General features: G+C 33.1%; 2 protein-coding genes and 1 pseudogene across 2 annotated transcripts; 1 reads left to right on the forward strand and 2 right to left on the reverse strand.

The window, feature by feature from the left end:
* Positions 1-4,814: 4,814 nt before the first annotated feature.
* On the reverse strand, positions 4,815-10,790 carry LOC134272328 (tripartite motif-containing protein 2-like). The gene is made up of 3 exons (XM_062754571.1): positions 10,685-10,790; positions 6,947-7,145; positions 4,815-6,562 (listed from the first exon to the last, which is right to left on the reverse strand). Exons 2-3 carry the CDS (start codon positions 7,136-7,138, stop codon positions 5,468-5,470), a joined length of 1,287 nt encoding a protein of 428 aa, XP_062610555.1. The 5' UTR covers positions 7,139-7,145; positions 10,685-10,790; the 3' UTR covers positions 4,815-5,467.
* A 4-nt stretch (positions 10,791-10,794) lies between these two features.
* Positions 10,795-13,629, forward strand: LOC134272327 (ATP-dependent DNA helicase RecQ-like; annotated as a pseudogene).
* Positions 13,629-15,602, reverse strand: LOC134272329 (uncharacterized). The gene is made up of 3 exons (XM_062754572.1): positions 15,498-15,602; positions 15,212-15,383; positions 13,629-14,981 (listed from the first exon to the last, which is right to left on the reverse strand). Exons 2-3 carry the CDS (start codon positions 15,248-15,250, stop codon positions 13,950-13,952), a joined length of 1,071 nt encoding a protein of 356 aa, XP_062610556.1. The 5' UTR covers positions 15,251-15,383; positions 15,498-15,602; the 3' UTR covers positions 13,629-13,949.
* Between the last annotated feature and the right edge of the window lie 5,439 nt (positions 15,603-21,041).

Here is a 21,041-nt window from a genome sequence, read left to right on the forward strand (position 1 = left end):
AATTATGTTTTTCATAATCTCATACATTTCAATAATGATAACTTTACATTAAAGGGGCCTGGACACGGTTTCAACTGATTTTTTAAAACCAATTTTAATGTTTAAAATTCCTACCTAAGGCATCATCTATTGATTAGCCAAAAATTGAACTTAATTTATTTGTTGATTAATAAACATACAAGATACAGAACTTAAAGTTCTTCATAATGTAAACAAGGCTCGTGCCTTGTTTTTGTTTACATCTACATATAGAAAATATCATATTTATAACAAAATGAAGTTCAGCAAATCAATAGTAACTGTCAAATTGTATTTAAAATTAAATTTTATTGGAAATTATCGACTTTCAGCGAACATATAGTTTATTAACCCGTGTAAACAAAAACATGGCACTAGCATTGTTTACATAACAAAGGTTTGGAGCTCTAAATCTGTCTTGTATTTGGACAACTGGCGTTCATATTTTTGATGATCTAAGAAAGACCCTAGTTAAATATTTGTAAAAATAAAAAAATTGTAAAAATGGAAAAATAAATTTTGAAATTTTAGTTGAAACTGTGTCCATGCCCTTTTAAATAATTCATGTTTAATTCACAAACAAAATATGATTTTATATACTAGTATCAGAAGCATTAGGTATCCTGTACACCTTATTCACCCTTTTTATTGATTTCAGTTAAATATTTTAAAATTGAAATCAAGATTTGCAAAATTGTAACTTGGGTTACTTCGGTCTCTCAAAAACAAAACAAACATCCTACCACTAAAATAACGTGAAGTTATGAAATGAGCTTCCCCTCTATATGTTCAATTTATATAGCTTGAAGGTTTTCGTACGACTTATAAACATATTTTTCCAGTTTTATGCAATTTGTTTTATCAGAAAATTAGCTTTATAAACCTACTATTACCTAGTTTTGAAAAAAAGTATAAATATAGTAATATAGTAAAATTAATCACCACTTTTCAAACTCCATTGTAAATTTTAGGAATTTCAGATGCAGATCGTAACAGGGTAAGGGGGGGGGGAGTGTCCAAATCACTTTTAATTGATTAAGTATATATACATTGAATTACATAATATATACATAATGCAAGTAGGAAGGAAGTTCCAGACTCCCCGGACCCCTCCCCTATAGATTCACACATTGGATTTAATATTTTTGAAAATAATTTCAAAGTGAAGACTCAAGAGCAACAACTTTTTCAGAATTGAAGGGAATGGCATGAAAGAAGGAATTGCGTGGTACATTCAAATGGAGGATCAATTTTTATAAGGAGTCCAGATGAAAATCGCAACTGTACAGAAATGAGTATTTACCCTGGTAAAAGGTCTATTACTGTGCAGAAAATTCTGTGGTGCCAATTGGGTAAAAACTCTATGAAAGTAATGAAGATTACATGAATTGCACATGCAGCAAGTGAATAATGTGTGGCAAAAAAAAAACGACATGAAATGGAGTATACTTTCAATACCTTTACGGTGTCTTTGTGTATTTACATTGCATTAATTATGTTTTGTATATGCTGAAAAGGTGTGTTTATTTTTTTCTTGCAAAGAATGACATTACAAATATCATTATTTTGTTAAAGGTAACAATATTAATTTTTTTTTTAAATATAGGAGATTTGTCATATATAGATTCCGTTTATAGAGAGGATTTAAAATAGTTATTTTTCATATAGCATCATATTTTTCATGTAGCATCATATAATAAATTTTTACTTGTTTTTACTTGAACCTGATAATTATTGTTAAATTCTTCCTTAATATAGTCCTGCCCCATTCACAAGGAATGATAAGTATGTATTTTTCATGTTAGGCCAAAAATTAAAAAATTTTTGATGGAGAAAGAAATTTTTAACTCCAGGGTTTTGTGGTTGATTTGTCGACAAAAGCCAATTTTTTGATATGCCTAAAATGTACCTTTTTGTTTAGTTATGCGGTGTGCCAATATTGTGCTTTTTTAGTACCTAAAATGTGCCTATTAAATGATTTTGGTACAATATAGGTACCTTGTAGGTATCCTTTTGGTATACCTCTGGCATACTTTTGGCACAGCCTTGAAGGTACCTAATAGATTGATATGTGGGCACTTTTTAGGTATGCCTGGAATGTACCTACTGGTCTAGTTAGATGGTGTGCCAATATTGTGCTTTTTTAGTACCTAAAATGTGCCTATTAATGGTTTTGGTACAATATAGGTACCTTGTAGGTATCCTTTTGGTATACCTCTGGCATACTTTTGGCACAGCCTAGAAGGTACCTAATAGATTGATATGTAGGCACTTTTTAGGTATGCCTGGAATGTACTTACTGGTATAGTTAGATGATGTGCCAATATTGTGCTTTTTTAGTACCTAAAATGTGCCTATTAATGGTTTTGGTACAATATAGGTACCTTGTAGGTATACTTTTGGTATACCTCTGGCATACTTTTGGCACAGCCTTGAAGGTACCTAATAGATTGATGTGTAGGCACCTTTTAGGTATACCTAAAATGTACCTATCTGACTGTTAGAATTATATGCCATACTATGTATAGGCATACTTTAGGTATGCCTCACTGCTCAATCTAATGTTTTATGTGTGCCTAAAATGTACCTATATGTGAAATAAAAAAAAAAGAGAATCATTGAAAAGTATACCTTTAGTATGCCTTTTTTGTACCAATTTGCTACCTATACTTGAAGAAGTGGTTCCAAACTTGTATACTTTAGGTATACCTTTTTTGTGCCTATATTTATCAAGAATAGGCATGCCTAATCTGTACCTTTTTTTGGTATGGGGCTTGAAGGTTTTCGTACGACTTATAAACATATTTTTCCAGTTTTATGCAATTTGTTTTATCAGAAAATTAGTTTTATAAACCTATTATTACCTAGTTTGTAGAAAATTTTGTTGTATAAAAGAATGGAACTTTGTTTGGGAAATGATGGTTTTATATCATATTTACATGTACACTGCATGTTGAAATGTACATGAAGAGTTATTGTTCTTCACCTTAAAGACAAATACAGAACTACATTGCAACATTGTTTTGAACACTATTTTGAAATCTGAGAAAAAAAATGAGAATTTTTTTTTTTTAATTTTTTAATAATGTAAAACAGGAGGAATTTAACAACTAGTTATGATGGCATATTTCTGCCCCTACACGAGATAAATTATGTTAACATGCAGCATAATTATGTAGACATGCAACATATCTATGTCAACAAGCAATTTAATTATGTTGACATGCTAGTTACCAATCTTTTTAGAAAATATAAATTAAATATGGGGAAATTTACTCACTACCGTCTGCATCTGACATTTAAAATGCAAGATGCAACAGAATTTTGCAGACATGCGACTTATTCATGTCAACATGCAAGATAATTATATCAACATGCAAGATAATTATATCAACTTGCGAGTTATTTATGTTTACATGTAAGATAATTATGTCAACATGCAAGATATGTATGAAATTTGCAACTTATTATCTTGTAGGCAAAATATAACTCGCATGTTGACATAAATAAGTAGCATGCAAACATAATTATCTTGCATGTGAACATAAATATCTTGCATGTCAACATAATTATCTTGCATGTTAACATAATTATCTTGCATGTTAACATTATTTATTTATATGTTGACATTATTATCTTGCATGTTGACAAAAATAAGTCCATTTAAAATGTCAGATACAGTTGTTAATAAATAACCATGCCCATATTTAATTTCTATTTTCTTAAAAGATTGGTAACTTACATGTCAACATAATTAACTTGCATGTTGACATAAATATGTTGCATGTCTACATAATTATGTTTCATGTTAACATAATTTATCTTACATGTAGGGGCCGAAATATGCCACTATAACTAGTCTATCGTAATATATGCTTGAATTATTTTTTTGCTTAAGAACATATGAAGGTACTAGGATTTAAAACTGGTAAATGCAGTATTCTGAAAAGGATATGCACATTATAGCGGGTTTCTTCAACAGGTGCAAAATTTGGCGATTTATTTGCTTATTTCTTATTACTATTACTGACATACCAACAAATACTCCGTACGTTAGGTCATTTCAGAGTAAGAAAGGTATCATCTCTACTGTAATTTAGGCCATTTCAGAATAAGAAAATATCACCTTTATACTGTTAATCCATTTCCTAGTAAGAAACATATCATCTTTCAACTGTTAGACCATTTCATAGTAAGAAACGTATCATATTTCTACTGTTAGGCCATTTCATAGTAAGGAACTTATCATCTTTTAGAACTTTATAGGAAAAACCCCCTTAATATAATCCAAGAAATGAATGAATTATTTATTTTTTGTTTATCAAAAAAGGTACATGTAAGTATTATGTTGTTATTGGAAACAAATGATAATTGATAAACCATGAAAAGTAAAGCTGCTTCAATAAAATTTTAATTCATATTACTTATTAAATTCACTGATTTACATAGACAATCATAAAGTTTTTTAAGTTAATCTTGCATTTTAATTATTTTTATTTTCAAGGCTGCAGTTATAGATTTTTTTTTATCAATCAGTCTACATACTTTCCTTCAGACACAATATTTAAAAACAATGCTTTAAATAAGTAGTCTAAAGTGGATTTATGATATATTATACATGTAATTCCCAAATATTTTGTTTTCATTAACAACAGATTGAACAGAACTTGGAAAATAAATCACTATCACTAATTAAGCAGAAAGTATCAATAACTGACACTGCGATTGCAAGTTTAATTATTTTATGCCATGGAGTAAATTCAATTTTTTTCTCTGCAAAAACCCTTTACAAATAATCAAGTATAATGAAACTTTATTTGAAGCTATAGATTTATTACATGAAAATATCTTTTATATGTAAGTATAATATGAAATACAAACTTCCTTCATTAATCATCAGCGGGTGAATATAAAGTCACATAAATATTGATACTATTCTTCCTAATTCTATTATAAAGTTCAGTATGTAAGTCAACAGAGTCAAACACAAATTAATATACATGTAGTTAAATGGAGCAACTAGACATACACCCCCTCCCTCCCCCAAAAGAGAACATATTTTCTGGCAGTAAGAATGTAAAACAAATATAATTATTCCAAAACTTTCCAAAATCTCACTTTCTCTCTCTTTTTCTTTCAAAACTTCACCACCTCCCCCTCTCTCAATTCTGCCTACTTATTGTGATACATATGTCATATTACACATTCATCGTTTTCAAGATAATTTTTTCTACTGCGGGCAAGTGTACACTGTATGATTATCAATACGGTGAGGGAGAACAGGATTTTTCTGATCCCTCCAAGATGCTCCAATTATTCAGTACCATTTGTTTTCATCATTTTTGAACAATCTGCTTACCACGTTTTTGATAAGAGAGAACTGGGATAAAGGATTTTTCTTTATCCACCAAACTCCTTTAATATGGAAAAAAATTCCCATTTGTCTTCTTCATTGTTGAACAATGTTCATTCCAAGCTCTTTACCAATTTTACTCACTGCGTCTCTCAATATTTCATGATCTTGAGCAGAGGCAGATGTGGCAGTCGGGGCAGGCAATGACGTACTGCTTTGAGCTGTCAGTTTCTTCTTTTTCCCTGGCATTTTTATTGGGGTAGATGGTGGCCCAAACGTAATAGGTTTCTCTTGAATATTTGTAGAAACAATGGTTCCAAAAGTTTTCATGTCTTGGTCCAATTCCGCTGGAAAAAACGCTGCAGGTGTAATTTTTAACGAACTTGGGAGATTTTCGTAGGTATCAAGCGAGAATGCCGATTCTTTTCTGAACAGGACCACTGCTAAATCTTTAGCATTCAGCTCATCCTGACATTTTTTACGCAATGTTTCTAGTTTTTTGATTTCTTTGACAAACTCGCCATTTCTTGAAACAATATTCTTTTTTGTTTCTTTAGTACTTGCTTTCAAGTCTTCTGCTTTCTTTAGAATGGTTGATCGCACCTTGTCAGCAAAATCTTTAACTTCCTTCACCACGCTTTCTGAAGCTTGTTCCATCTTTTCTAAATCTTCGACCATTTGTTGCTTTGCTTTCTCCCTTTGTTGGATATGACTCTGGATGAGATCTAAATCACTTTCTATCATAGCTCTTTTCTTCCCGAAAAAATCGGTTATATCTCCAATTCTATGTCCAGTATGGGCAGCTGTCAAACACTGTGAACATATTGCTTGATTGCAATCCTGACAGCATAAATTCACTGTGTTAGATTTATGTTTAGGACAAGCAACTTTCTTCATTCCCTTCATTGAAACGGAAGCAGGTTTCCGTTTTACACCTTTTTTCTTTGGTGTACTGGGTGCATTTGACGGAGTAGATGGCACATTATGAGATGTTGGAGCATTTGTTGAAGTGGGTGGCACATTATGAGATGTTGGAGCATTTGTTGAAGTCGATGAAGCATAATCACGTGTTGGGGCATTTGAAGAAGAAGATGGAGAATACGCAGGTTTTGGGGCGTTTGTTGCAGCCGTAGTTGTACATTTGGCGGTGGGGGTACTATCAAGGTTATCTAATTGTGTGGACGGTTCCACCTTATTACAAAAAAAAAAGAAACAGTAAAATTATAAAAACATGTACATGTAATATATATCTGTCAGTCGATTATATTTTCAGGATTACCTTTAATGCTAAAAGAAAAACTTACATGAGGAAAAAAATGACACTCATTTTGTTAAAGATACTGAAAACAAACACACCTTATTGACTCAATACTCAAAGGTATCTTGAGGTTTTACGTGATCGTTTTTGAAAATATTTCCTTTTATTTTACATTTTCATGATAAAAAAAAATAAAGCAGTTTAGTATAATATATCTTAACTGACAATACAAATTAATTAACGTTTGAAAATGATTTTAGCTTGGAAATAATAATAGTAATTTTCAATCGCAAATATCCGTTTATGAATTAACATACTTTGATTGAAGACGTCTCCATTCCATCTGAAAAAGTTAAGGGCACCACATTATGATTTTTGAAGGCATTCCCTTTGCTGTGAAGTCCTGAACAATTTTCACATAGATTCCCACATTGTTTCCAGTGCGAGTGGAGAATACTTAAATCAGCACATACCCCACATTTAAGTAGAGGAGAGTATATAGAAGACATCACTTCCCTAATAATATCAAAAAAGACAAAGGCAACTGTGAATTCAATGTTAATAAGGAAATCGTGATTTAAGTTAACAATAATGACTACTAGTTTTATGCAAGTTAATGTTTCTGATCAATAAATATTTTTCTGCAAATCAAAAAAAAATTCTCTCTTTTGGTGCCCTTTATATAGGACAACAGGTTCAACTAGCATGCTCACAAAACTGACTTACCCATTCCATTTTACTATATGTTTTTATTGTTGAATCTCAGGTTTCTAATACATGTACATGTATATGCACGGGCTATTACAATTTTTTTCTCTCCAAATGACCTTTTACTAAAAATCATGACCATGACCCTAGGTTTCTACATCATATGAAAGAAAGTCCTTTTTTCGTAAGCTTCTAATATTTTTTTCTGGAGAGAAAATGCTAGGACAGGAATACTATTTAACAAGTTTTCTTGAAACTGACTAGAAAAAAAGCAGAAAAATTAATCAATTCAGTATTTTTAGAGTAAATGTGAACAATCACATCATTGCTGTTCTTGAGAAGAAGATATTTAAAGATTCTTCTTATGTGAAACTTTGATCGCCCATTGTGGTTCCGCTTCATGCCCCGGCGGCCACGATTTGAACAAAATTATTACACTACCTGAAATTGCTTTCATAGAAATATTACTAATCCTGGTTTAATGTTCTTTACAAGAAGATTTCAAAAGATTTTCCCAGTTTATTCTTTTTAACTTTTATCACCCATTGTGATCCCGCCCTCCCTCCGGGAGTTATGATTTGAACAAACTTGAATCTACATTACCTAAGATTGCTTCGATATTAATATGACTAATCCTGGCTTTGCTGTTTTTGAGAAGAAAATTTTAAAAGGATTTTTTCCTATGTAAATCTTTGATCTCTCAATATGGCCCCACCCTACCCCAGCGGTCATGTTCTGAATAAACCTGAATCTACACTACCTGAAAGTGATTCCATAATTATGAATATGACTAATCTTGGTTTTGCTGTTTTTGAGAAGAAGATTTCTTAAAATTTTCCCTATGTATTCGTATGTAAAATTTGGACCCCCATTGTGGCCTCACCCTACCCCAGGGGGCATGATATGAAGGAATCTTATTGCACAATACCTGACAGTGATTCCACATAAGGTTAATGTTTTCAAGCATAGTGGTTCCTGAGAAGAAAATTTTTAAGTGATACTAGTGGCAATGATTTTTTTCATAAAAGCTTAATTATCTCCCTGTAAAAGGCGTGGGCGCGTGGCCCTTCATTTGAACGAACTGGAATTCTTTTTGCCCAAGGATACTTTTTGGGAATTTTTTTTAACTCGGCCCAGTGGTTCTAAAGAAGAAAATGAAATTGTGAAATGTTAACAACGACTACAGACAACGAAGAAATTTTTATCATAAAATCCCACTTGAGCGTTCGGTTCAGGTGAGCTTAAAATGAGTACGTTAGAGAAACTGTAATACAATACAAGAAGCTAAGGGTTCTATAATAAACAAACGATTTTAAAATCTGTAAGTCACTGATGGGGAATTTAATTGAAAAAGTTTTTAGACTCAGTCAAACGGAAAATTAATGCGCTCTGCATTGAAGATATGAATGCTTTTTTACTCCGTGACCTTAACTTACGTTACGTGTTTCTGTGTTTCATTCATAATTATGTGCATTGCCTTTCGAGTTCATTTCAATCTTTTTTTTATCGGGCCATCTGTAGAAATCCCATTAGCGCCCATCGGACAAATGCAAATGTAGACTACACATTTCACTGTTTCACATTGTAAATAATTATGTGTTTAACATAATATATATATGGAATAAAAGTGCAGATGGGATTTTTCCACTATAATAGAAAACAGGTTTCTAACATTTAAATAGAAAACAATAAAAAAGTCCAAAATTCCAAAATTACTTCTGGTTTGGCAATTGTAGTTAACTTATTTCAACCATTAGATCTTTGCATTAAAGTAACTAAATGAAAAGATCCAAGGAACTTGATGCAAAGATTGGACAACAGTGAAACTGATTATAAAATGTCTCACTATGCAAGGTTTTTGTAATCGTCTGCTCAGTGTCAACAACTGATCTGAACAAGAAAAAAAAGCCAATGACCTATTTATGAGCGCATAAAGCAATACAAATAAAAATCCGAGAAGATAAGTTTTTCCATGTTATTAACAATGAATTTATTTACATATTGCGTGTTTTATATAATAACTTAACAAAATAGGCACAAGCATTCTTCTCGTGTATATAAATCGAAAACCAAAGATGTGGCTTTTTGACTCCATCTTGAAAACAAGAGGCCCATGGGCCACATCGCTCACCTGAGAAGCTTTGACAATTCTGTCCTTTACTAGATTTACCCCTTGTAATACATATTGTGACCCCACCCTACCCCACTGTTAATAATTTAGACAATTTGAAATCTACACTACCCCAGGATTCTCCAATATAAGTTTCAGCTTTTCTGGCCCAGTTGCTATTAAGAAGAAAATTTTCAAAGATTTTTCCTATATTTCTACGTAAAACTTAGATTCCCCATTGTGGCCCCGCCCAATCCCGGGGGTCATGATTTGTATAATTTAAAATCTTCACTATTCAAGGATGCTTCCACATAAGTTTCAGCTTTTCTGGCACAGTGGTTCTTGAGAAGATTTTCTAAGATGTTTCCTATATATTTCTATGTAAAACTTTGATTCCCCATTGTGGCCCTGCCCAACCCCCGGGGGTCATGATTTGAACAATTTAGAATTTACACTAACCCAGGATGCTTCCACATAAGTTTCAGCTTTTCTGGCGCAGTGGTTCTTGAGAAGAAGATTTTTAAAGATGTTTCCTACATATTTCTATGTAAAACTTTGATTCCCCATTGTGGCCCCGCCCAATCCCCGGGGGTTATGATTTGAACAATTTAGAATCTACACTACCCTAGGATGTTTCCACATAAGTTTCAGTTTTTCTGGCACAGTGGTTCTTGAGAAGAAGATTTTCAAAGATTTTTCCAATATATTTCTATGTAAAACTTTGATGCCCCATTGTGTCCCAGCCCAATCCCCGGGGGTTATGATTTGAACAATTTAGAATCTACATTACCCCAGGATGCTTCCACATAAGTTTCAGCTTTTCTGGCCCAGTGGTTCTTGAGAAGAAGATTTTTTAATGACCCCACCCTATTTTTGTCTTTTCTTGATTATCTCCCCTTGCGAGGGGATATGTCCCTTCATTTTAACAATTTAAATTCCCCTTTACCCAAGGATGCTTTGTACTAAGTTTGGTCAAAATTGGCCCAGTGGTTCTTGAGAAGAAGTCGAAAATGTGAAAAGTTTACGGACGGACAGACGGACGGACGGACAGACGGACGGCTGGACAGACGGACGGACGGACGGACGACGGACACAATGTGATCAGAAAAGCTCACTTGAGCCTTCGGCTCAGGTGAGCTAAAAAGGCGGGTTCAAATATATATGTGCAAACAAAACAACTTAAAAGATGTGGATAATGGTTACGATTATTTCATGACAAACAGATAACAAAGAATACCTTTTAGACTATCCTTATCCAGGAGCGTTTCTATATACTATTGTACATGTAAATTGTAGAGGGTATATAGGGCCCTGGTTGGTAATTGTACACTCACGCTTACTTAGTCTCGTTCAACCAGACGCTCGGCTGTCTCCGGAAATCTCCGACAAGCAGAGAGTCTGGTAAAGATACGTAATATCGTTTGTAACGCCAAAACGAGGCTTACCAAAATTCTGGTAAAGTTTTTGATTGGCTGAAAAAAACACACCTCCAAAATGAATCTCGAGAAGTTGACAGACGATGTTGTAGCCGCATTAAAATTACCTTTTAAACTTAAAGATTTACAAGTTTAATGTCTGAAAGCTGTGGCAGAAGGAAAAGACTTATTTGCAGTGTTGCCAACTGGCTACGGGAAAAGTGTGCTGTACACCGTCCTCCCTAAATTATTATAATAATCTAAAGTGAAAGTACGATGCTCAACCGGTGAAGAACTTATTTCTTCCGTTGTGATTGTTATTTCGCCATTGATATCTCTGATGAAGGACCAGGTTATCAATATAAAATCATTAGGGGTTGACTGTGCATATATTGGAGAGAAGCAGGAGGAAGGTATCTATACCTATATATCTCTGTAATATGTAACTCTCAACAACAAATAATGCTGCATTTACTCACCTGTCAATATCATTGATTATTGATCTTTTTCGCCATAAACAAAAATCAACAAAATAAAAAATTAGTATTCTTGTAATTAAGGAAGTTCTAATTATGTTAGACTTGTAAACAACTGGTTTCTTTAATTAAGGAGAGCTGAGGAATATAAAACATGGGAAAACCCAAATTCTGTTGATGAGCCCAGAGAGTCTGTTCTTAGGATCCTGGAGACAAGTTCTGGAGACTGATATTCTCAGAAGATTGGTGTCAGCTATAGTGGTGGACGAGGCTCACTGTGTGGAGCAATGGTGATTACTTAATTAAAATATAATATTATCCGAATTTAACTATGTTAACTGAGAACAGGTTGAGAGGAGGCTGTTAAATGAATGTTATTCTGATATTCATAAAGTAATGCTGAGATTTGTGTGTAGTCAACTATTGGCATACTTGATTTAACTTGGTGTATACTGGTGTAAAAGATTTTATGATCAAGTGAATTTTATGAGGTGCAGTCCACTTAGTGTAGTGTATGTTTTGTATCTTGTTTTATTATATGATTTACTTATAAAATGATGTTCATCCAAGCCCAATACAAGAGAGAAGCAGAATTAAAATGTGAATAAACCTTACTAGTCGTATCAATTTGAAATGTTTTTTATCTGAAAAAAATATATAAACTTTTCTTTTAAAAAGCAAATAGAAAAATATAAAATTCATTAAGAATTGACTAAATTATGCCAAAAAAAAAAATCAATGGACTTCAGATCTAGAATACTATTTGTTATTTCCATATTTCATGTTTCCAAAAAGTATATATTTTATTTCTTACAAACAGGGGAGATGAATTTAGAACAGACTACAGCAGGATTAATGAGCTAAGGAGCATTTTACCAGAAGCTGTGATGGTTGCTTTGACAGCTACTGCAATCCAAGATTCTAGAGTAAAGATATCCAAAATGTTGGGAATGAACTCATACCATACAGTTATCGGTTGCTGCAATAGGGAAAATATCATGTATTTTGCAAAAAAAGCAACTTATGATATAGAGGAAAATTTCCAATGGCTTATTGATGAACTTAAATTGAGAAAAAGTGAAACCCCAAAAGTCATTATCTATTGTAGAAACATCAAGACATGTTCCATTATTTACTCCCTTTTCAGAAGAAAACTTGGAGCCAATGATTCTTACTTAGGACAATCTTCAGCCCGAAATTGTTTGTATGCTATGTTCCACCACTCTACTCCAGATAAAAACAAACAAATTATTTCAGAAAATTTTCGACAAACTGATGGTAAACTTCGTGTAGTGATTGCAACCAATGCTTTTGGGATGGGCATCAATGTAAAAGATATACACAAAGTCATTCATTGGGGTGCACCAAAAAGTGTCAATGGTTTCATGCAGGAAAGTGGACGTGCAGGCCGAGAACAGCCCTTCACAATCCATCGTGTACTACCACCCTATTGATGTCAGTGTGACAGCAACTGATGATCAAATGAGACAATACTGCAAGATAAAATCTTGTAGAAGACACTACTTAATACTTCATTTTTCACCTGAAAATATGAAAGCTGTCCAAGGAACACCCAAACACTTTTGCTGTGACAATTGTGCTGTCTCATGTGATTGTCTGCACTGTCCTGTGGATTTTTATTCATTTTTTCCTAATGAGGACGATAGCATTGTTATGGCAGCTGCTTCCCAATATATAGATGATGATAACAAGCCATACCTAACCATCAACGATGAAATGAGAGAAACTTTGACAGTTTCCTTAAACGAAATGAGAAACTCTTTAATCCAAAATGAATGTTATGAACCGACTATCTTACCAGCTGAAATATTGACTGGTCTAAGTGACACAGTGATAAAAAACATTGTCGCAAATGCGCACTACATGTTTGACATTGAGGATATTTATGGAGAATGTGTTTATGATGAAAAAACGGCAGAAAAAAATTTAAAACTCATTTGGGAAGCATGTACAAGTATTTAATTTCAGGTTAAAAAACTATCTTTGCATAAAATGAAATGTCAGTTTATATGATGTTTGTTACATATAGTAGACATAATAAGAACTTTTATCAAATAATATTCTACAAGAAGTTCCTATTATGACACAACTATAACAGATTATAATAAAATTCAGATCTGAACATGCTCATCACGGAAGTGTAATTTCTGATAAAACGTTTACATATTTTATACTTCAAATAGTTGAATGCAGGATAAAGCTGAATCTGAAAATAATATACATGAACCTGATTTGGACACATTTCTTTTATCAACAATTCACAATGCTAAACTATTTTTTATATGGAACAGCAAAGTGTCTACCAGTTATTTAGTGTCAGAAACTACAACATACAGGTATTTCTATTAAAATAAACCTTCAATTTAATTATTACATTGAATTTATTTCTCATAAGAAAAAGTTTACTCAATTACAACAAGAAAACAATAATTCTGGGTTTTTTTTTTTTTCTTGTCATGCTAAAATCTAAACAGGTATCAATATTTCTTATTATGAATCACACATATGAAAGACATATCTATTGTCTGCATAATTTTTCAATACAGTAACTATAATACATGAGCATGCTTTTGATCACATTTTTCTTACATTAGAAAGCATATTTTCCAAATGAATACTCCCTCTTCTTTTCGGTTATCCATTTATGCAATTCGTGTACATTTACATTGCTCAGGATGTCAACATTTTCCATTGTGAACGTTTCATGTGATCTGCCGGGAATGACTTGAAAAACACGTGAGTTGATCAACTGCTGAATGATGGTATTTCTATCACGTTGTAAACTTTGAGGGGTATGTTCCCTGGATAGTGGTGCAACATTAATTTGCTTTTCCAGTTTATCTTGTATATCATGACAGAACATCATTGTTTTGCCTATACGCTCCACGCAGGACTCTGTGTGATTTGGTCCTAGTAGCTTTATTCGAGATTTAGCATAGCGATTTAAAAGTTCCATCACATAATCACCTTCAAGGTTGTGGCCTTCCCCACCATGTAGATTGACAAATCTGTTGCTGATAACTTGTTGTCTTTGTCTAGGAGTTAGTAAGGCATTCACCCCAGCAAGCAATAGATAACTCTCAAGGCGGTATTTAACTTTGTGTCCCTGGTGGTAGAGCAACATGGCATATTTCCAGTGGCGCAACATTCTATTGCCATCTCCATATCTGGTTGCATGAACGGAAACCTTTCGCAGAAGTCCCATTTTTGTAAAATTGGTCGCATAATTATGAACAGCGTCATCTTGTGCAATAGGGGCTTCATCCATCGTTGATGCTGGGTCTTCAATTCTGTCAACATTGATCGTAATGGCATTCAGGAAATATGTATCAACAACTTCGCCTACCAACTGGCGTAATAATCTTCTTTTCATGTTTGAGTCTGCAATATGTAGTGCAACTGGTATTTTCTTGCATTGAATCTCAATACTCTCCATCCCACAGTACTCTAAACATGCAGCAATTACATGACATTCTGTTACTAAATCAACAAAGTCACTAGCAGCATGATAGTTCGAGGAAACATTTTTGGAGACATTCCTGCGATTCAGAAGGTTCTTCAGTTGATAAAGTGTGGCAGCATCTCTGCAGCTTTCAGACTTAAAGTATTTGTCCATAATCAACTAAATAATAGAAAAGAGATAGTGGGTATTTAAAGAGGTCATCCTTAGCCAAAAAAAAAATGTGTATGCTAATTTTTGGTATCTGTACAAAAGTTATCGAAAGAGTAATTACTATTCTAGTTGTAATATGCTATTTCATTGGCTGAATACTTTCATAGCTGATAACATCAAGAATGTGAAATGTGAACATATATAAATTATTTATGTAATATAAGGGCTTTAGAAATTACCTGTAAGAAATTCATTTTCTCATGAAAGTCCTCAACCATGCAAAATAAGCCTTCTAATCTTTCTTCAGGTGTATCCCCATCTCAACGTGCCATGTGAGCTCCTCTGATTCTTTCACACGTCAATTGGTCACCACCAACAGGAATTTGGCGCATTCCAGCACTAGTATCATCCCTAATTTATAAAGCAAGATAATTATATTTTTATATATATGCACACAAAAGGCAAACAACTGTATTTTAAATTTTGTTCCATACATTTTCTCCTCAGTATTTTTTTTTGGTTTACCTCAAATCCACATTGCCTATTTCCTCTGCAGATCTTGCGTTTGGCACATAGTTCTGAAGATGGTTGAGGATCTCGATCATGTCATTCATCTTATTTTCGTTTTTGGCCAAGATTCCCAGGGGTAACTGTAAAACACATAAAAAATCTTTTTTTCTTAATGAAGTCATTTTTTTTAATGAAGTCATTATTTTATCATATTCAAATTTTGAGCTTTAAATTATGAAAATTTTTGTTCATTGTTTTAACAAATATTTCCATTATTCTTTCATTAAACAATGCTATAATTGAAGAGGGGATGAATACATAATATTGAGAATACCATTGATAAAATAAAATGAAACATGCATTTTTCATGCTATTAAGGGAACTGGTACAAAAATAGTCAAAATAATATTAGTATTATTACTTACTAAATACTAGTTCTAATCTAATTAATGCAATATGATAACATCAATTATTATCAGTCACACAGAGTTGCCACACTGTTATATCAATATTTACTAAGTACCAGATGAAAACAAATAAAATGTAAATAATGATAATCATGAGTTGTGGTACAGATGATGAAATAATGATGCTGATTAATGATTCAGTTAATCACGACAAAAATGAATTTATGATAATATAACTTATCTAGTTCCACCACTCAATATAAACTGGCCCTTTGTGATCTGTTTCAGAACTGGAGTACACCATGCCTTGTATCCCGTGATCTGATGAATGCTTTGGTTCAGAAGTAATTGCAATTACAAAGGCTTTTTATCATTACCAGTTTGCATTTGCAATACAACTGAATCTTTAAAATCAATCTTCAACTAACTCTTAAATAAACATGATAAATGCATTGAACATGTATAAATAAGATTGTGCAGCTATTTGTAACATTTTTGATTTCTTACAGAAAGATATAATAATTATCTAATATTTGAAAATACCAGGTATTATAACACTCTGCAATAATTCCTGCTTTGATTTTATTATAGAAATGAAGCTACAATAGCTGCGATTCATGAAACAAAATATATTATAAGCAATTCAATACAAAAATGCCAAGCTTTTCAAATTTTCTTTGAATACCACAACAGACTTCTTCTTCATTTCTTCAGAATATTCATGCTCAAACCCATGTGTGAGGACACCCTTGAATATGGAGAATGCACGAATATTCTCCAACAAAATATGACTAACAACAGTAATAATATCATCCCTGAGTGTTGAGATGTCCTTCCCATTGGGCAAAAAGTCTGAATTGGGGACCCTGAACAGATTTCCTATTGGTCTGTCATCTATAAGATCTTCACAGTGGACACGATCCTTAATGGCCATCAACTGTACATAATGCTTTGACAGATTTTGATGATCCTGAGTCATATTTCGGACCTGTAACAGGAAATCCAAATTGTCGATGTTAAATCTGTATCCACTGTCTTGTTTATCACATGGATATTTGTTCAAATCTTGATTGTTTCTGTGCACATAGTCATGGTCCAATACACAAACACTGATGACTTCTTTTGTGTCCACTTCTTCAGTTAGTGCATAATTATGGTCACAGGGATTCCCTGGATTTTCCAGTTTAAAAGTGTTTCGTCAACTTTGTGTTTTACTTTATTTAACGCATTGTTCAAAGATACATGAGTGGTGGTTATCCCTAATTTTGAGAGAATCGTAAAGCCTTCCTTCTGCAGCTGATTATTATACAGAGAGATCGATATACAATGCTGCAATGCATTCAGATAGAAATTCCTGCTGTGTAACAATATAGAGCAAGCTGTTGTGATTTTTACAACATCGCACTCTTTATTTTTGTTCTCAGCAACAGATTTCAGGATACCCCATGTTATAGGCATTTGTTTTTCATACTCTTCCTGAAGCTTCATGAATTCAAAATTATGCAAATCAGCAGGTTTCTTTTTCATTGATGACTTTTTTTGTTTACACAAATGTGAGCACTCCTTACGAATAACAGAATTTATTCCTGTTCGAGCCTGTGTTCTAATGTGTTCTGATTTATTATGCAGAAGTAGTTCAACAGCAAACTGTACACTTCCATTGCACAATTTTGTCATTACAGTTGTCAAGCAATTTTTCAGATTATTAGTCCTATATTTAATCAATGCATGACGCTTCGAATTTCCTTCATAATTAGGTTGTACAGCAGTAAGATGTTGATCAGTTTGTGTAAATCTTTCTAATATCACTAGCTCTGACTTATGAACCTTCTCTGACGCATTGCCAATCTCTAAATTTTGGTTTGAAAACAGGCAAACTTTGCTCTTGGGAGTCAGACATTTCAGTCCTGCAAGTCAGTGATGTATATATATTTTTCTACATAATTAAAATTACATGACAATTATGTAATTTTCAAATTACCACATAACATGTATTCTTACTTGGTATCCGTGATGTAGATGGAGAATAAAGACCCTCAGAAACATATTCTTCTGAAGAGTTGCCAATATCTGAATTTTGTTTTGAAAACAGGCAAACTTTGCTCTTGGGAGTTTCAGTCCTGCAAGTCAGTGATGTATATTTTTGTCTTTTTACACATTTAAAATTACATGATAATTATGTACTTTTCAAATTAACACATTACATGTATTCTTACTTGGTATCCGTGATGTAGATGGAGAATAAATACCCTCAGAAACATATTCTCTTGATGCATCTGTAGCCTGCTGGTTTTAAAACAAGACTTTGTTCTTGGAAGATCGATACTTTAGCCCTGTCAGTCAGAGTTAAATATATTAAAATGCTAATAGACATGAAAATGTTGAACATGTTGACTACCCACAAATAATTCACTTTTCAAAATTGATCTTACCTGTTTTCTCTGAAAATGACCATCAGCATGATCAGAAACAGCTTCTCTAGACGCTTGTGAAGAATGTTCATCACTGATGATATTGGTTTTATTCTGTATACATGGTATAGGTGCCAAAGCATTTCCTAAAAGAAATATGCTTTATCGATCACTTAATATAAAAGAATTATGGTGTCTGCCTATCAATAGCCATTATATCGAACTATATAACTTGAGTGTTATGTTTATTTTCCCCTTAAATTTATATCATTAGCATTTATCACTACCATTTATCACACACCTTTTTTCACGTATGCTATGACATATTTAAAACACATCATGCACATTGGTATTTGTGTTCTTTTTAGATGTAAATAAAAGGAATGTTTTAAAATTTTGTGTGAACTAATGGTTTGAATATCCAGACTTTCACATTACCTTGGCATGGTTAGGTCTAGGGTAGTATACATGCTACATGACCTGAGTGATTTGCACACTAAATTTCAACATTCTTATAAAGGCACGCTCTACTAAATAAGCATACAGTTCGTATCATAATATACACATGTATTAAACTATCGTAAATGATCTTACTGGTTGGTTGAGAACATGGAGACACAAAAATCCTCTTTTCCTTGCTGTTTGGCGTCCTTGCTATAACTCTTTTCTCAACTTTCTTGATATACAAACTTTGTGTCTTCACTTTCACACTGGTTAAAAGTTTTCTAAGTGTTTCGCCTGTGTCTATTATCCTTTTCAAAATTCTGTAACATGCCTTGCAAACGTAAGATCCATAATTTTGTTCGCTTACAAACGAAGTCTTATAAACTTCACTTGCAATTTCAAAACTAGGTCCTTTCTCACCTGACCTTTTTAATATATAATATTTCTGTACGGATAAAGCAGAACAGGACACACACAATTCAACAGAGGGAACAATTGATAAAACGTTTGTTTTCAGTGGAGTCGCCATTAACCAAAATGAAAAAAATACAGCGCCCTCTGTCGGTAACAGTCGCCAACGTGACTCTTTACCAGACTCTCTGCTTGTCGGAGATTTACGGAGACAGCCGAGCGTCTGGTTGAACGAGACTAACGCTTACTTAATGCAGAGTCACTGAAATGGGATAGGCCTTTCAACTGCCGCTAAGGGTCGGTGTTATGAACGATAACTCAGTGCTGAAACTTGTTTAGAGCAGGCTCAGGGTATCTAACTATTTACACGCAAGGCAGTTTTTAGCATTTCCCAAGTGTTTCTTTGCACTCAGTAGAACCCAGTGGTTTTAAAATTTAGCACCAATGTTAAAGTTATTTACTGTATAGTTGCGGACACCGGTTTACTGCATATAATTAAAATTTTTAATTAAAATAAAAAGTGATATTTACCCTCCTTCTCAGTTCTAACCTAATTAAATTTTTATACTCGGTCGTTCCCCTACGTGCTTAGTAACACAAATAAGATGATCAATTGTTGCATTTACTTGTAAAAATATATATATTTACACAGGAAGCGAAAAAGCGCGAACACAAAAATCATGACATTAAACTTTCTTCTTCATAATAATGGTCAGAGTTAAACTATTGAATATAGTCTGTTCCCCATTCATTTGACACTGTTATTTCAGGTAGAGTGAAGGCATTCCCTTTCTCTTGGTCAATACTTTCTGTGTACAAAACAATGTAAGGAACCCTATTGTGTATATAACAATACCAATGCTGAAGCAGTCTACATGTCATTCCTATAAACGATAACTCATAAATCGACACTAAGTTGGTCATTTTTCACACCTGAGTTACCTGTCCTTAAACACAACATCGGAAAAGTCAATTATAAATGATAAAACTTTTTAATGATGTAATTAAAAGTATGCATAAGTTATTATCTTTTTTAATAATTTCATGTACCTATAAATCTATCTAAACAATGTTTTTTTTACCATATGTGCAACTTGAAAAATTAGTTGAAAGGCCTAAATTGGAAGTGTTTTTAATTTTATGGCACCGCGTCATACATGGACTGGCGCTGTAACGTTGAATATTGACCCGAGTTGATAGTTGATCCGAGGTTCATTTTTTCCAACGTTGAATATTGAACCGGGTTTTTTTTTCACCGTTGAAAATTGAGACCAAAAGACGTTGAATTTATACCCGGGGTCATTTTTCAACAGCTTGATAATTTTTTGTATCCCTGATGACCTCAACAAGTTGAAAATTGACCCTGTTGAATATTGACCCCACCTCAGAGTTTGAACATTTTTTAAGTGGGAATTTGTTTTACAAGATTTATCAGTATCTCTATATTTTTTCATATTTCGGTTTCAATTTTTTTCCCTTATCAAGAATAATAGAAATAAACCTAACACCCCGTGTATATATGTACATTTTGATCAGTGCACGATTTTAGATATCTTCAAGCATGGCAACTTTTTTTGACAATACCTTCTCAAATCGATAGCATCCATAAATAACTACAAAACTGGAGTTTTATGAAGAGACTTAGCTTACTTTTACAATTGACGACTGACTTTTACAATTTTAACAAAGACAAACTCCTATCACTAAAATGTAAAAGTCAGCTGTCAAATGTAAAAGTAACTCTCTTCATAAAACTACACTATGAATAGGACAAAAACAAAATTCTGGAAATCTGGTGTCTTTAAATAAGGTTGGTGAAATCCCTGTAACTAATTTATCTGTCAGTAGCCAGTCTCGGTTTAAAATTGATCGCTTTCGGAGCATAA

The sequence above is a fragment of the Saccostrea cucullata genome, unplaced genomic scaffold (assembly GCF_032062105.1).
Source record: "Saccostrea cucullata isolate Sc308-1 unplaced genomic scaffold, CSIRO_AGI_Scuc_v1 ctg8790, whole genome shotgun sequence".
Lineage (NCBI taxonomy): Eukaryota > Metazoa > Mollusca > Bivalvia > Ostreida > Ostreidae > Saccostrea > Saccostrea cuccullata.

What these genes read in the sequence shown, in the direction of transcription:
- LOC134272328 (XM_062754571.1), bottom strand. Translation starts at nt 7,138, where the DNA reads ATGTCTTCTATATACTCTCCTCTACTTAAATGTGGGGTATGTGCTGAT. An exon ending in TGGAGACGTCTTCAATCAAA is followed by an intron (nt 6,563 to 6,946) that starts GTATGTTAATTC and finishes TTTTGTAATAAG; the next exon opens with GTGGAACCGTCCACACAATT.
- LOC134272329 (XM_062754572.1), bottom strand. Translation starts at nt 15,250, where the DNA reads ATGGTTGAGGACTTTCATGAGAAAATGAATTTCTTACAG. An exon ending in AGAAAATGAATTTCTTACAG is followed by an intron (nt 14,982 to 15,211) that starts GTAATTTCTAAA and finishes TCTATTATTTAG; the next exon opens with TTGATTATGGACAAATACTT.